General features: G+C 43.8%; 1 protein-coding gene across 1 annotated transcript in view; it reads right to left on the minus strand.

Moving 5' to 3' along the window:
- The window catches only part of T265_03894 (hypothetical protein), a gene marked incomplete at both ends in the record, with an annotated part of 40,649 nt that extends 24,542 nt beyond the window's left edge, over nt 1-16,107 (minus strand). Inside the window, 20 exons of the mRNA XM_009168486.1 lie at nt 283-381; nt 500-736; nt 3,186-3,269; nt 4,240-4,506; nt 4,629-4,715; nt 4,833-5,033; nt 5,721-5,799; nt 6,304-6,356; nt 8,356-8,454; nt 10,554-10,610; nt 11,740-11,916; nt 12,703-12,825; nt 13,058-13,156; nt 13,392-13,614; nt 15,057-15,169; nt 15,213-15,331; nt 15,376-15,537; nt 15,578-15,689; nt 15,735-15,972; nt 16,010-16,107. Of these exons, the coding sequence (XP_009166750.1) occupies nt 283-381; nt 500-736; nt 3,186-3,269; nt 4,240-4,506; nt 4,629-4,715; nt 4,833-5,033; nt 5,721-5,799; nt 6,304-6,356; nt 8,356-8,454; nt 10,554-10,610; nt 11,740-11,916; nt 12,703-12,825; nt 13,058-13,156; nt 13,392-13,614; nt 15,057-15,169; nt 15,213-15,331; nt 15,376-15,537; nt 15,578-15,689; nt 15,735-15,972; nt 16,010-16,107 (2,727 nt within the window). The remainder of the gene's footprint in view (nt 1-282; nt 382-499; nt 737-3,185; nt 3,270-4,239; nt 4,507-4,628; nt 4,716-4,832; nt 5,034-5,720; nt 5,800-6,303; nt 6,357-8,355; nt 8,455-10,553; nt 10,611-11,739; nt 11,917-12,702; nt 12,826-13,057; nt 13,157-13,391; nt 13,615-15,056; nt 15,170-15,212; nt 15,332-15,375; nt 15,538-15,577; nt 15,690-15,734; nt 15,973-16,009) is intronic.
- Nucleotides 16,108-16,840: the final 733 nt, after the last annotated feature.

Raw genomic sequence — 16,840 nt, forward strand, 5'->3', positions numbered from 1 at the left:
TAATACACATACGTGTTGTATTTTATATGTATAAACTTGCGAACGGAATGCCCAGGGTATCGATTGCAATGAAATCCCAACTTAATGGAATTCACAGGGGAAAACGGCACTGACATCAACAGACCATTAATATCAACGGGAAATCAAATAAACTTGCGAACGGAATGCCCATGGTATCGATTGCAATGAAATCCCAACTTAATGGAATTCACAGGGGAAAACGGCACTGACATCAACAGACCATTAATATCAAGCGGGAAATCAAAATGAAGTCAAATTTACCGTCAGTGGATGCGTTGAGTTAGGCAGCTGGCTGATCAGATTCACTAGCTCCGTGTAGACAGAGTTTTCACCCGATGAGTATCGCTTGTGTAGGTTGAGCTGCACAAAATACGACGACAGGTGAATAACAGTAGTCAGAAAAGCAATCAAAAATGGAGCTCCATGCACCTTTTTACAGGTGAGTCTCAATGCCTTGACCGAAAGCAAACTGACATACCAGATGATCCATATCGAGACGAGAATTACGGGCGGCCAAATTAGCCCTCATTTGTTCAACGAACGCCTGATCAGTTAGCTGTCCGAGAATGAAAGGAGGTTGAAACGGTCGCAGTGCACCACGGCCAGAAGTGAGTGACCGTACAAACGGTGGCGAATAATAGCTCCATCTTCGTACTCCTAGGCGACACAGAAAGTTAATGGAGCACTCCATCGTGGAACCAACTCCAGAGGGTAGCTACATACCAGTGGTAAAAAGAATCTGTAAAAGGAAACATATTCAGTGTGATTCTGTGGCACTCCAACCAAAATTGTGGGGTCCAGCAAACTCCTGAAAATCGAAATATGTACCGGAGTGCAAGCAAACAGCTGATGAAGAAGTAGCCGAATGCTCTTCTACCTAACACCGTTGACATTCGAAAATCCAAAGGTGGTATTCCCGTGAGCTATTCTATTCATGATTATGTTGCTACGGCATGAAACCGAGCTGATCTGAACCGAACAGAGAAGAACAAATGCGGTTATGAATGAAGAAACTCAGATGGTCATGTGCTAGGGCTCATCAGCGTCCCACTTAGCAAAGTTTACCGTACCAAGCGATCACCAGTTCAGTAAGGGGACCGAACGGACAAACTGAGATGATGACAGTTCTTGAAGGTGAATTGGCGATCCTCATCACTTAAATCCAGTTCATGATGATCGTATCTCGTGAGGACCTCGTAGGACACACTGAAGTGAGTGCATAAACACATCGCTTTGTGAGGAATGTAGGCTGGATCTGCCGACAGCCCTTATAAATGAGCTTTTCACGTGATCATGAACCTGAATGATTAAGTATCAAACCACTGAAGATCATGCAATTACAAATCAGCGAGGTGGCCATTCAAAAACCGTTTCGCACGATTATCGTGCTAGCGTCCAATCGCACAACGCTCAATCAACGTTCTTTTTGCTGTTGTATTTTCAGAAAGTATTCAGACAGTTGAGTCAGCGGCATATTACAGTTACCATTCGGGCCTGTTAAGTTATGCAACAAAAGTTATGCTCTCTAACGAAAAACGCGGTTGCGATATTAAATAAAAATGCTCAGTTCACCTATTGTTTTATAACAAACAAAAGCTGACGATTTAAAGAGCGAGTTAGCTGAAGAAAGCGGAATACGTTACAAGCTCTCCGTGGTCGCTTGGTTCTTCACGACCATTCGTCTTTTTATTCGTAGAGCTGGTATTTGAAGGGCCATGAAGAAGGGCTCACAAGATTCAAACATGACACTTAAAAAAGATGGGAGGGATTCGGTTTGTGGCGTTGCGCAATCTAAGCGCCGTTCACTTGTCACGTCCACACAGAGACAACAGATCCATAAACTGATTTTCAATCGTTACGTTCATTTGGTTCTGAATAACTGTTCCCAGTTGGGAACTGTTCAGTTGACTTACTGAGCTGAGAAAACCGGTTAAGCAGGTGACGGCAACTGCAACCACCAAGCAACTTACGAGAAGCAGTAGGGTCGGATTACTACCAGGCTGCCCAATGAAAGGCAGTTTATGACGAACTTGCAACCCAGGTCTTAAAAGTCCAGGGCAATGTAACAGTGCAGCAGTTTGGCGGATGAGCCATTCGTATCTGCGCCTAGTCTGCAACAGGAAACCTATTAGGATGAATGCCTTACTTTTGAAATAGGTAAGATGTACGGGAAATAACGAAAATTCGTCCTGAGTTAAAGAGATTGTGGGACTGATGAGAAAAAGACCAGTGGCTTTTAGCCTGATAAAGAATTTTGAATCGTCGGCTGAGTGCACTAGAAAGGGAGTCAGAGCGAACTCACACAGCTCTTACAAACTTCACTGAAGTGCGAGTATGGTTTGCAACATGTTTTCTTCGCATCAAACAGACCAACCGAGAACGTATAAACACCGCATTTATATGGCGCTAACTCATATCGAGTTACTCGTTAGGTTCCTTTTATTTAAAAAGGAGGTAGATGTTCGTATATGCGGTTAGCTGCTCGTATAAAGAATAGTACCGGATGCCGGAATCCGGTTTATCCTACAATGTTCACCACTAACCAGTCGGGAATATACATCTGGGTTTATGTGCCCTATACATCCCAGTGTGCCTTAGCAGAAAACTCACTGGGTTTTTCAGCAGACAAACTGCCAGCCTTGATTATCGGCTCAATGCATTACGCTTGTACACCAATGCCTGGAATAATTGGAAGTTCGGCGGCGAAGAATTCCGACCGTACACAAAAGTGCCGTGGCCTGGTGGAAATCTAGTGAACTGATTATCACTATCGTTCATTCGGGCTAACACGTAAGTGCTACCTCTCCACCGCACTCCATGTGGAACTACCTCAAAAGCTCAGCCTCACCCAACACCATGGTATTGGTACACACAATCGCTTCCAGGTAGGCTTTGTAGCGGACTGTGAAATTTTACTTGTAACTATGTTTTCCAAGCGTCGTCTCAGAAATATCCGGCCTAGAAACCGTTAGTACGATTAGCAGAACAGCCAGCACAAACGAATATGAAATATCAAACCCATAGCAACAGGAAGAAGTCAAGGAATCCAATCTTATAAAAGCCAAGTATATTACACGACAAGTTTACATGTCGAATGAACTGGCGAGGCAGTGGAACCAGTTCCAGAAGGTAGCTTCAGTTCATGACTCAAGAGCCATTTCCACTCTCTCCAAAAGTTGTTGCACTTCGTTTCGCAGGTTTTGAATCTCACCTTGAACTTTTTCGTCTAGGGTGGAATCTTCAGTAATCTAAAAAGGATGGGAAAGCGTTTGAGAAGAGCTAAACAAAATGAGAAAGGGGGCAGAAAAGAGGGATGTGGTCTCTAATTGGTCACTACTAGGGAGATGAAGTTACACCAGGTATGGGATTTCGATGTTGAGTATATAGGTGAGAGCCACAAGCCTGTGGTAACGCATTGAAAAACAGTCAGGTCACGAAGGATTTTGACCATATGCAATACAAACAAGAAGATCTAATGAAATGTCTTGCTACAGATCACCTTAAAATGTAACGAACAAACGAACCTCGACGGTAACCCGAAGACGGGACGTCTTGTTTCTTGTTCCTTAAAGGTGATTTAGCCATCAAAACCACCAGCAAACGCTTAGTATGGGTAGTTGCGAGATATCCTAACACTGGCGACCTTCCGTTGGCATCCAGAAGCTCGTAACCCATTCAAACGGACAACAAACGGCGTTTGTTTACACCAACCAGTTTCACGGATATTTGTGCATTCAGATGTGACTGTGATATACTAACCGTCTGTCAGGTGGCTGGTGGGAAAACAAAAAAAGAAGGAGCACATTCCACTGTGGCTTACTTAAGGAAAATCGAGACTAGCTGGAGTGACACCACGACAAAACCGGTTGACTCTGGTCATGAATAAGCTCTAAAGAGTGACTGTAGACTGTCAACCATCGAGGTGATTTTCATCAGAATTTTGACCCCAAGATCGTGTTTATTAAGCATCCATTCAACTGCGTAGAGAAACTAAAAACAGATTTCGATTACTTGAAGGGACAATACTCGAAAGTTGCTGAAAACTCGCCAAGAAAATGTACTGAGACATCGCAAATATCATACCAACTGAAACGTGAGGCGGTCTTTGCAAAGCACATTCAGCTGAACAATACCATAAAAGAAAGATTCAGCTGGAATCCGAATTGGCTGAAACCGAATTGGTATGAAAATTAGCGTAGCCAGTCAGCTCTTGATTACCTTTAGCGCTCCTTTTACGGAAATCAAACTCAGACGGAGAGAGGCGAAACTGGACTTGATAAAAGTACTTTGACCAACGTGGTCTAAATCTGCTGAGGAATCTGAGGGTCCATCTCCGTTCGGGGTGATGGAATCGGCCTCGAACAACGTCTTGGCCCATAGCTGCAGTCCTTGAACAACTTCGAGGCGCTTATCCGGCGACTGCTGCCAACTCCCTTCTTTAGGTTGTACACGGCACCGGTGGGCAGTTTGGAGGTTCTTCACGGCCTGCGACAACCAACGGAAAAGTGAATGAAAGGACATAGAGGAAATACAGAGGGATATTGTGAGTACCCTTCCAACATTCCTCATTCAAACAGTGGGTTCAGAGTTGAAAGAAACCCTCTTACCTTTTGGAAAGTGGTAGTCTTTGGCGATGGCTTTTCTCCAAGCAACAGGAGTGCATACTCTTTCCATATTTCCGCATTGGTTGAGGTCTGGAGCAGAAAAATACGGATATCATAACCCACATTGTGAAGTTTCGATGCAGAAAAGCGGAGATATGTGATATGCAACATTAGTTGCAGAGTTTCGAGGTCAATGAGATGACTTACCACTGAAGTGACTCGACCGAACAATTCAAGAACTTTCTGGCGGAGTGATCCAGCGGAGGTCCCGCTGGTGCTGGGGACATCGTCGACAACGGCTTTGGAGAGGACACCAAGGATTTCAGCATCAGAATATTTCTCTCGTAGGTCTAACAACCGATGACACGCCTGGATTGTGTCCCCGAACGCGCCAACGTCAGCGCTAATCTGTGGCGAGATATATGAAGGATAAACTCCTGAAACCGATACAGACGGTCCAGCTAACAAGGATATCACATGAACGCCCGAAGATGAATAAATTGAGGACATCACTTGCCATCAGCTAAAAAGTAAACGACCGTTACAGGAAACAGCCACACTATATGCTGAACACGGAGCAGTGATGTAAACATGTGAATTTACATTTTAGCTCAATCTGACACAAACATAATAATAACGAGCAGGAGGAAATTGCGATATGGAATCAGTTGTCGTCCCTTTCAGAATTCGATGGCATTTCCGAGTAATTGCACCTCAAAACCACTATTTATCCCTTAACTGTGTTTTATAAGTGTATCGATATGAGTTTGAATACTCATTCTCCAAAACCAACAACTCAGTTTGGATACCCATAGACGCATACCTTTGTGACAAAATACTCCCGTAAGTTTCATTAAGATGGATATCGAGATGATACATTGGCAATACGAAGTATTTTGGTCTCATAACCACTCATTATTGTTAGCTCGCCCAGCTCCTAAGCGCGACTCCATCTAGACCGAGGGATCAAGATGTTATTCAACTCTAGGATTCTGTAAGTTGTCTAAACTCTACGGATGAGTCCCCCTCAGAAGGCGAGAATTACTTGTTTTGCAAGCAGTATGGGAAGAACAACAAGTTGTCGGTACAACTTACGATGGAAATGTTCTCCCAAATGCGCCAATTTTCAAAGTTATGCTTGCACGCCTCTTTTAGCAGTTGCAACGCGACGTCCCTTTACAAAAAGACAGAAAACAGCCGTGAGCAGCTCGCCCAATATAAAATACGAAAATCTGGTTCGATACTCCGGTGGCCTCAAAAACGCTGTTAAGATGACTGCAGCGGAAGTAGATAAGGAGACAATTGGTTTTAAGTCGAAATCTTTTCCAAACTTGTGCACCTAAGTGACGAGTATTAAATGGCGAGTAATCTGGTGTCCGGAACTCGAACAAGTAATCTGGCGATGACAAGTCAAAGCGATAAAAAATTTGTGAACGAGCGGACTGAAGACCGCACTTTATCTACCCCATGAAACTTAGATAATTTATAGAAATGCGTTTCTGGAAATCCGTGTGACGGAATGCCTGAAGTAGATATTTTAAGCAATCCGAAGGAGCTGGTTATGTTTCATAGACAATGCAACGAGATGCAACTACTCAATGCTAGAATGAACAAGAGGATAAGCCGACCAAACACAAATAGGTATGTCTATGACGCATGCGATAAAAGCACTGCTCACTTTTTTCCTCTCAGAACAGCGGCACTTGCGCAATTATTCCAGGCTTCAAAATTCTGCAATTAAACAGACGATCAGTTACACGTCACCTCAACAAAAGACTGTGTAGATGGAAATGCGTGGCAAAACCAGAAAGTTTAGGAGACGAGAGAGGTCAGGCCAGTTGGGAATTCGCAGAGGTTGTTTAAGCTTCCATAAAACAGGAACTGGGTCGACCTTTGTTGGCGAGACCGCGTTGAGATAGCTGGATAGCATATCCCAAACAACATTTTAGTTGGGTCTCTGTCATTGTCTTTCACTGTACCCTTGAAATTCACACAGAATTTGCTCGTTTTGATCTTCCCCCGGTTTAGAGGGTATTAATTGCCTTAGTGACTTGAAACGCCACCGGGCTGCTCAGCCAGATGAACCTCAACCAGCATTCTTCAAAGACCGTGGTGAGTCTCAATGTTCCGCTTTGACTAAATTGTTGAACTTATTTGGAGACGAGAACAAATTCCAGAGGGCTGGATCCAATTCGTCATCGTGTTTTCCATGGAGGAATTTACGGGGACAAATCTGCCAACCATACAGGCAGAGCACACATCTGTCATAATGCATCCACTACGCTCCCTTATAATGTGACGCCTAACTCAGATACTATCATGGATTTCTCATATCTACCGTTGGGACAGCGCCATCTACACCGCCAACCAACGACCACTGTTTTCTTTAACTTCTAAGGGACCTATTCCGTGAACAGAGCGACGCTTTTGAGCGTTTCGGAACGTGGAGAAAAGTCCTCGAATTTTGTGAATACACTTCATGTTAGAGGATTCCATAGTGTCCGAAAATTTATCAACCAATGAGATTCGACAGAATTGAACCCTAGCGCGCTTTTCTCTCAATTTTTCCATTGATACAGCCACAGAATGCACATTCCAAGTGACAGGAAATTTAGGAATCAAAATAACAACTGGAGATACTAGTCGGCTCGAACTGTGCAGATGTATTGTCATTTGATGAGTACCAGCCGCATAATCTACTACAAGTAGAACATCAGAAGTGTTCTTTTGTTTTGACACGTTTTTCGCGCCTGAAGGATTTTCACTACGCTTGTGCCGCTTTCAGATTTCAAGCTAAACAACTTGAGACTGTTGATCGGTTTGCGTATCTTGTAATCTCCATAAGAGACGATTAGTTTGTGGCAGATGAACCCAATGAACGCATGCATCCCAACTTGCATCGCCTTTAGAATGATCAAAAAACGGATTTCGGTGCAGCTGAAGGAGTGTGAATACGAGATAACTGTACTTCCAGTCTTACTTTGTAGTTGTGGAACTTGGCCCCCGATATGAAAATTTAGAATGCCGTCGTAGCATATCAACAGACAGATGGCTGCAACATGTATTTAATGAAGTGACACAGGCACGTACCTATGAGACCTGTACTACGCAGGTCTAACCATCGTTTTCCATTCCGAAGCCTTGCTGGGGAAAGATTTGTGAAGGACAAGCCGTGATATGGCCGATTGAAATCAAAGAGATCGCAAACAAATCAGGTGTTGTGAGATTTAGGACCCACTTGGTTCCCCTTACAAGTAGTCGGAAACTCGACAAGACGTCGGACCTAACCGATCCCAGTGGTGTTCGTGACGTCACCATTGAGCCAAGCTGGTTGGACAAATTGTCTATCGTCGTGTGCTTAGCTCTGGTTGGGCGAGGTTGTCAGAGGACGCTGGGTCAAACCCAGTGTTGATGCATCACTTCGATACTGTGTTCCAAGGTGAAAGTACCTTGCTCCTGATCATTTTCCATAAGGACATTTGAGTTTTTTTTTAAATAAGTTTTGACCCTTCCTATTTCCTTCAATTTGTTACCAAGGCATTATTTCTGTATGGCTTCACGGTAGTTGCGCACCACAGTTCGCTACCGGTGATGATGATAGAACAACGTCCCGTTCGGTGGAGACAGATGATTGTTTGGGTAGGTCTACGAAAAATGATTTACGTGTGTGTAAGGTTAGTGGAGAGTTGAAATTAACGCTGAAAAACGAAAGAGAAAGTACTACACTTACCTCTGGATCCAATTGAACGCACCTGCGGAATGCCGTCTCGGCTTTTGGATAGTTTCTAGCTTGGAGGCAACAACACCCATAGGTAAACCAGAGAGCAACCTGGTGTATAGGAGCAAAAAAATGCGAAAGCTAAGCAGATGATCCACGAAAAGAACGCTACTGCACGTAACACACTATTCATAAGGTTGATGAAAACTCTTCGACACCCATAACCGGTTTCGCCTATCTTGGGGCTCATCAGGTACCTTGAAAATCATATTTACTGACATACGAGGCGGTCATGTGCAGCGCATTCAGTTGAAGACCATCATAAACGAGAAAATCAGCTGGAATAATTTCAGTCTTCCAAAAATGGTGGGCAAATGAGAGTACTTGACGAATGTTATTGCACTTTCAGTGCATACAACAGGATGACTATTCTGATTTCATTATCATCCAGAACGGTTTCGCATGTCGAGATTGGTGTCATTTCCAACCTATCGCAAGTTAGAAATACTAGTCGGTTTTCATAGAGGAAACTATTCACAAGGTTAATGAAAACTCTTCAAAAGCCCACAACAGGTTTCGCCCTTCTTGGAGCTCATTAGGTAGACGCAGTCCCCGAGTTTCCGTCAACCTTATGATCTACTTGAACCCAAATTGCACTGTTTTCGAGAAATACACTCATTTGCAAATCAATCTGGTTTTCACTAATCGGTTTTGATTCGCGCATGACAGATTTAACAACCGACCATGTGTGGAAATGTTGATCTTGGTTACAATCTCGCTTGTTCCTTTCTCGTCTAACTTAAACACGTGCAAAAAACGTATGGAATTTGGTTAATTAAATAATAATAATTGTTCAGCTGCAGTATCCTTTCGGTGCCTAACTGCCATGCCACCCGAAGGTTGCACGAGGGCCGAGATACTGCCAGGTTGCCCAAGCCTAGACAGGGGGAGTCGAGAGGCAGAGGTGGGGTCCGAACCACGGATCTTCCGGTCAGTAAATTCGCACTCTATCCACTTAGTCTGATTGCCCGTGGAACAACAAATCGAGTAAAAAAGCTATCCGTTCTTTCTAGACGTTCAGGAATGCTGCCGGAAAATCAGACAAAACGAGTGTTTCTAATCAGAATATTAGACGATGATGAGAAAGGTAGTGACAGATCTTGTCCAGTCGGTGCTCAGGACGGTAGTACACTATTGCCGTCTCGTAAACACCTTATCCACCAAATAAGCACACAATCCGTTCAAAACCTGGGCGAAACGGTGACGAAGTGTAGGTTCTTGGTTTCCGAAAACAGTCGATTTGGTGGTTAAGGGACATGTAGATTTCACATTCACTTCACCTTCGTTTAAACAGTCTTCCTACTGTCCTGGAACACTTATTCGGGTAAGCCCACACCAAATGGCGGACGCACTGGAATCGAGTCTTGCCCTGATCATAGCTCATCTGTTTGTTGCGTTTTCAAAGGTGTGCGACCCTGTAGAATTTCTGGAAGTATGATACTCCCCACCCTAAGTTGAATCGTTAAAGGTCAGGCTCAACTATGAAGACTAAGGACTTCAAATAACACTACCCAGAGCTGTGAATTGCTACTGAACTACAAATTCAGCGTTGGTTGGCCGGACTACCACTCATTGATGAAGGCTCACAAATACCTACGTAAGAAGTTATCCCATGAGACTAAACTTGTATATTAAGCGGTCCACTCATATTAGAAGAAAGTGAGTAGTATGTAAAATGAAAACATAGCGAAAGATCTGTACGTTATCGGTGAAACCAATGCAAAAACTTGAAAAACTTTCGACAGCACTTCCAAACGCGATGCGCTCTATTCGGAAGTTATAACAATATACCCAGTGTAAAAAATTATCGCCCATAGAAATTTCGCACACATCCTTCTGAGGGCTAGGGAGTTCAGCACACTTGGTCTCTGTACGTGGAATTTGAGAATATCAACCGACATAAGATAAACGAGACGGTGGATTCGAGGCTTTTATATCTCAAGACCATGGAAGCTCTAAAATTGAAAAAATTGCACCGACTAACGCACTCTAGAAGGCAAAAACAACGGAAATGCCGTGTGAGATCGACAAACTAATTTGAATGGCTAATAAGTAGTGGGGGCTAGTGAGAACGAAACAAACCATACGAAATAGGATTATACACAATATACCAGACCAGACAACGCAACTAATCGCACTGAGATACCAACCTGGAGGTTATTGATGCTCAGGGACTTTTCAAAACATTCCATAGCTTTCTCATAATCCTGTGAAAGGAAAACAAAAACAGGAGAAATTTCCAAGACCTGGAGAAGAAGATTGGTCGGTGTTCGCACTTCAGCAGTGCCTTGCCAGTGGGCAACGAAGAAACCACAACTTCCGGTACATTCATGGTAGCTAAGCGAAGAGAAGGAAAGACCATCTATTTCGGTCACAAGATAGCGCCTGAAACCTTAAACTACTCTGAGCTCAGTGACACTTTGACTGAGCGGAGAGCTTGTTCTACATATAACAGCTGACCTAAGCGTCAGTGTTAATCAGTTCATGTGTATGCCCTAGTTTGAAAACGGCTTCGTGAAACTCGAAGCCAAGAATTAGGTAAGAACGCCAGAAAGAAAAAGCCCGCGCGCGAATTCTCATGCATTGAGACTCGAACATAAGACAGACAAAACATGTCAGAAGGGTCAGATTCTCCACTGAGGTGATAATTTAGCAGTATCGAAACAGCTGATAAGAACGCAGATTAACGGAGCATGTAGAGGGTATTTTGGTGGTTTACCTGTGGGATATCACTCCTCGTAAACAACTTCTGCATCTTATTATCCTATTCTGTGGACTACAAAACAAATGGCTCCAATTACAAGACGAAATCTCGGCTGAAACTAACTATTCACTGATACGATGCCGTTAATAAGGTTAGTAGTTCATTGGCAGTTTCGTCCCCTTTTGGGAAAAATAATTCCATTTACGGCATATTCGTTCAACTGAACCATGGGACACATACGGTTCAAAAATATTATGATGAAGAGGTCGGTTTGAGATTCGGTTAGGAACATCTCAGTTTGCATGCGGTTTCTTCTACTTTAGGTATCATAGGCACCATAAAAAGTGGTGCTGTAATCACTTCATTCCCGTCTTGTCGGAGAAGAGTTTATGGCAAACTAGCAAGGAGGGGTTATCGATTCTTGATGACTACGCTATCACAATGAATGCTGTCTAAGCACTTGGTTCTAGTAAAATCAGACGAGGAAGCATTGCACTCGGTCAAATAAGAACTGGCACATGGAACATTTCGCGGTTGATTCGTCAATATAATCGGAAATAACGCCAAGCATCATAGAGATCTTGTGTCAGTGAGTCGATGAGCGAATAAACCATGCTCAGAGGCTATCTTACCTTATCCACATACATAAATACGACTGCTAGACTTCGCATTGCACGAGCAGATCGGCGATCGGATACTTCCCAGGCAGTCAAGTAGTGTTCGCGGTTGTTTGTTACGTCACCGAGGGCACAATAGAGCTCCGGAGACTGATCACCAGCCGCCAGTTGTTCACGAATAACTTCCTCAGCCTGAAAGCATAGATAAAGTTGGACATGAAGCGAAAGGCTACCGTGAGTAGTAAAAACTACCGGTGTATTGATGTCGTCCGGAACACGCTCCTGAGATTAACACACAAAACAGTTTTAGCAACGCATCTCCATGGCCAGCAAAACACCTCAAGAAATACAGCAAGCATTAATATACGACAGAAATAACTAAACATGCCAGACAGATTTTCTACCCTTACTGCTCACAATAAATTTTACCTGGATGTAAGAATAACTGGAAGTTGTTAATAAAGCCTCGAGATACCGAATCCAACTGTTTAGTGGCCTTGATAACCGGAGAAGAGCACCTTCTGTATTCATCAGTAAGTTGGAAACCCTAATTCACAAAAATGAGGAAAAATAAACGTCAGTGTTCCTCACAGAAAGCATATGCCATATACGCGTAGCGTACGTTAGCAGTTTAATCTCTTGGACATACAGCTGACAAACAAGCCAAAACGAACATGCGACGTTACCTCGCAAGATCGACAGAGGTCGAATGGTTATGAACCGAACTTTTGACAGGAATAATTAGGATTAATCATGAGTGGTTTGTAATTAGGATGCCATTGCGAGGACACATTTTTGATGGCAATCGTGCGAGAGTTCCATGAGGTAATCGCCAAGCTCCGTTAATATACAAACAACCAAAAAACTTCCAGGCCTCGTGCAAAGAGTATCGGTAAGCAGAAACAGCATAGTCTAACCGTCTGACAAAAGCAATGGAACAACGGAATGGAAAAGCAATAGCAGGAAGAGAAAACTTACTTTTTCCCGTTTGTTCAAATGTGTGTAGCAGTCAATAATATCGGACCACTGATTCCAGCGCAGAAAGATGTCCAATGCACTTTTAAAACAACCCATCTTCTTTAACAAGCGAGCTTGTTCGGCCTGAACCAAAGAGAGCAAGAACACCAATCACACTGTACAGTTGAATAAAGGTAGAAGGGTGGCTGTTGTTGTCAAAGGATCATACGGAAGCTTCACAAAAGCGTCCACCTTTATGCATATACATTCAATGCCGTAAAAGCATTCACAGAGCGACACCCAGGTATATAAAAACGCAAAACAGCGAAGAAAAGAAATAAGCACTCCATATACAGAATTAACTGGTTTGTCCTACTTGTAATACCCAAACGGAAGGCATACGAGCCAAGAAGAAGTGCTCAATAGCGCGGTCCGCCACAGGTGGATCAGTTCGATCGAACTGGTTAACCAATTCCTGTGAAAAGTACGAAAAGAAACCGAGAATCAGACATGAAACTAGAAGTGTTCGAATAGAAAACTTCATACTCAACACGGGAAGAGAAACAGCGAAAAAGTGGGCGATGAGCCCAAAAAATTCGAGTACATCGATAGAGGGACCACAATTAAGACGCAATTTGCAACCAGATGGCTGAGTATCAGGTGTGAACAAGGTCATACTGGGGACGCAGTTGAAGACACCATTCACTTACTTCCAACTGAGACAGAGCGCGTTCAGATCTTCGCACTGAAGTATGCTCTAGCAGGCTCCGACGGAACAGGGCTTCCGTCGCCAGTGGCCAACAAGAAAAGGGTGCATGGGCTACGGTTGCATCTTTCGAATCCGGATAAGCCTGTTGCAAAATTGTGTTGAGATACACCAAACGTTGTTCGTTGGTAATCTCGTCGTTTGGATAGGCTAAACGATGCAGGTCACTGAGGGGAAAAGTGAAAAGGAAAAAGCTGAACCACATGAAAATACTGGGAGCCTGAGTATGTGGGGAAAAGGAGAGATATTATCCATGAATTATCCATGATTCTCGAGAAGTGATTCACAGTATAACTGAGATTTCGGGACTGGCTGAATCCGTTTTGCAAGTGTGAAGTAAAACGTTGTTCATCCAAAAAAATGTACCGTCACTGGTAAATAAATAATATGCAGCCTACCCAGATAAAGAGGTAAGGCGAAATGCCTAGCCTGTTTGGAACGACAGTACAGACGTCCAAACATATAAGAACAGGAATTATGTAGTTTGACTCGCCAAAATGAAAAGAATTGATTCCCATTGAAGGCTATGATGTCTTGGGGTTTTGGAGACAACAGCTGATTTCAGTCAAAGCCATGTTTGACCAAAAATAATGTCGCTGCACTAGGGGTATTGTAAAAAACGGTTGGAAAGAGGAAATATATGTAGCACCGACACGTCAGTCAGGGCGACGAACGACAAATGGCGACAAAAGTAGTGGAAGTATGTTGTTGGAGCTCACAGGTTACGGTGAGACGTCTTTTATTCTATTCATCGATCTCGTATGCGGGTATGAGCTATATTCGTAACCTCTTCCATCTTGATGGTGGGGGGGGGCGATATCAGGAACATGTGAGATAGGAGATTGGGTGTGTGACAGGTATGGGTTTTGGAGCAAGCGGTAACAAAACCTGTCTCAACAGTCTGAATTGACTGGAAATGAATGGTCGTTCATCAGCATGACACTCCAGCTTCCATAATGGAGCAAACTGATCTTCACTAGGCGTTAAACTTCCACAAGACAAGCGATGAAATATCATTCGGTGAATAGCAGACTGGTCACGGAGGATCAAATGAAGGCAAAAGCCCAAATGCCTTTGTGGGAGAATGGACCGCTTCGAGAAACGTATCACGAAAACAACTGCGTGGTAACATCCTCATGAAGGTTTTGAGGAATTTTCGTACGCCGTGGTGTCCACAACACAAGTGGGAGTTTGCTCCGGTGTCAATCGCGATATTTTGCACACTAAGGCCCTACGGTTATTGCCGACATGGAATAACACCATACGGTATTCAACCGCACTCATAGTTAACTTATGGTTCATATGCTCCCCACAGCAGATGAAACCTTACGGCGACTCACCATTTAGCAATGCCGTCATGGATTATGTACCACTTTGTAGGGGTCTGTTACCAACTGAGGACCCATGACGCCATGGTAGCACTGTCACTTGGGTTCTGTTGATCCGGCTACAGTAGTAACCACGCTGCGGTTCACACCGCTTCATTAGGATTGTGAAGGGTTAAAATTTGCGGCGAGTACGACATTACTAAATGTGACCTCAAGTATGGGTAGGACCGATATCGGTTAGATCATCCTAGCTGAAAATTGTTAAAATCAAAGGCACTTACCAAAGTAACAACACAAGGCTCTGTTCCTCCAAGGTGAGTACGCGGAATTGGTTCTTCACATCCTCGCAAAAGACAACCGTGTTCAACAATGTATCGTCATCAAGTGAGACCAACTAAGCACAACTAGCATTGGCGAAAATTTGAAATTCCAATTACCTTTGGAAGTGCAGGCGCACGGTCTGGAAATGTATACTCCGATTCCACAGAGCGATCAACTTTGATCCACAACTGCGACACGTTGGTACTCTGAAAACGTGTGCACTTAGCAAGGCCGCCTAGAGGAAAACGGAGATGGATAGTCCTAGAAACTTGCACTTACCACTGAACTGAAGCGACAAATGAAGATGCTTGGAGCATCTGGTTGAATACTCATCTGCCATGTTGTAACGGTAGTAGAAAACACTGAGGTAAGATGCAAGAAGATAGAAGGTCGTTAGGTCTTCGCTAGGAATTGAGTCGACTACAGTTATTTCTGATTCCGCTGAAACCAGAAGCTGAGGGTAAAAAAACGTAAAACCCACCTAACTCAAGCAGGTGCTGAAATTCAGCGTCCAGTTGTGCTGACCGCTCTTGGCCAAGTAAGTACTGATGCAGATAGATACATTTGAGAGCTGTGAGTAAATATGGGAATAGCTGGAACACAACGAACAGTTTACACCGTACAATCAAGAAACTTACCAGGTGCCGGGACACCTCACACATTCGAAGTGAGAGACGTTTGCACAGCCAGAATAAACCCAAATGTTTGGCCTTTTTGAACGGAGTTTCGCCCTCGCATACGAGACAAATTAGGGCTTCGGAATCAAGTTTCTTGAGGTTAGCGATATCTTCTTCCTGGTCAGAATGGCCACCGAGAAAATTGGCGCGAATGAAACAATTAAGGAGAACGTCAAGAAAAGCTAGGACGGAAATCGACCTAAAGGGTGCATAATGGATTAATACAAGACACCTACCTTTCCAAAAGAAAATTGCAGAGATCGTCATCACTGGTTTTAGTGACATCGATCTCAGACAAAATTGCCCAGATCTTTGGTAAAAGGTCTTCCTGCATCCGGCTAGTCTGAACTGGAAATCAAGTGTGGACAGCCAATGGCTAGTTCGCCTCCTAAAAATGAAAAGCAAGCACGATCAGCTCCACACCACGTCCAAGTATATTAAAACTGCGCTGCATCCCAACTCATGTGGACGCATTAAGGTCTATGGTAAGCTCTCATTTGAGTTCATTACAGCAAGTGGTGTCAGGCAAAGCTGTCCTCTTTCACATTTCCTCTTCAACTTCGGCAATGATTTGATCATAAAGAACTCAGTCCCAGCACTTAAGGCCGGTCGGAGTGCTCCCAGGATGTTCCCTCAAATATATCGAGTACACAGACGACACAAGTACTTCTTTAGTCTGACGCCATCGTAACTTAAGGTGTGTGGGATAATCTAAACGCTTTAGACCTGTAAAGTGTATAGTGCTGCTGCAAGATTCGATGGGCTCGAACCATTGCCTCAAGCCTTCAGATGAGCCTATTGAGGTTGTTGTCGGGATAGCCAGATTCCTGAAAATAACTTCAGAATCCCCGAAACGGAGACCCTTAAACTCCACCAAAATCACAGTAAGGAAACCGTCAAGCATCTGGGTCAGAAAAGCCAGCTGCCGATTGGACGCTCAAGCAGTCAATCAGTTCAGCAACGGCCGATGATGATGAGTGTTCGGACATGTCATAAAAGTAGCACCCAAGGCCGAACGGGTAGCCTGGATTCAAGGTCAAAAGTGAGCTTCAAAATACCGCAATGCT

The sequence above is a fragment of the Opisthorchis viverrini genome (assembly GCF_000715545.1).
Source record: "Opisthorchis viverrini unplaced genomic scaffold opera_v5_59, whole genome shotgun sequence".
In the NCBI taxonomy this organism is placed as follows: Eukaryota; Metazoa; Platyhelminthes; class Trematoda; order Opisthorchiida; family Opisthorchiidae; genus Opisthorchis; species Opisthorchis viverrini.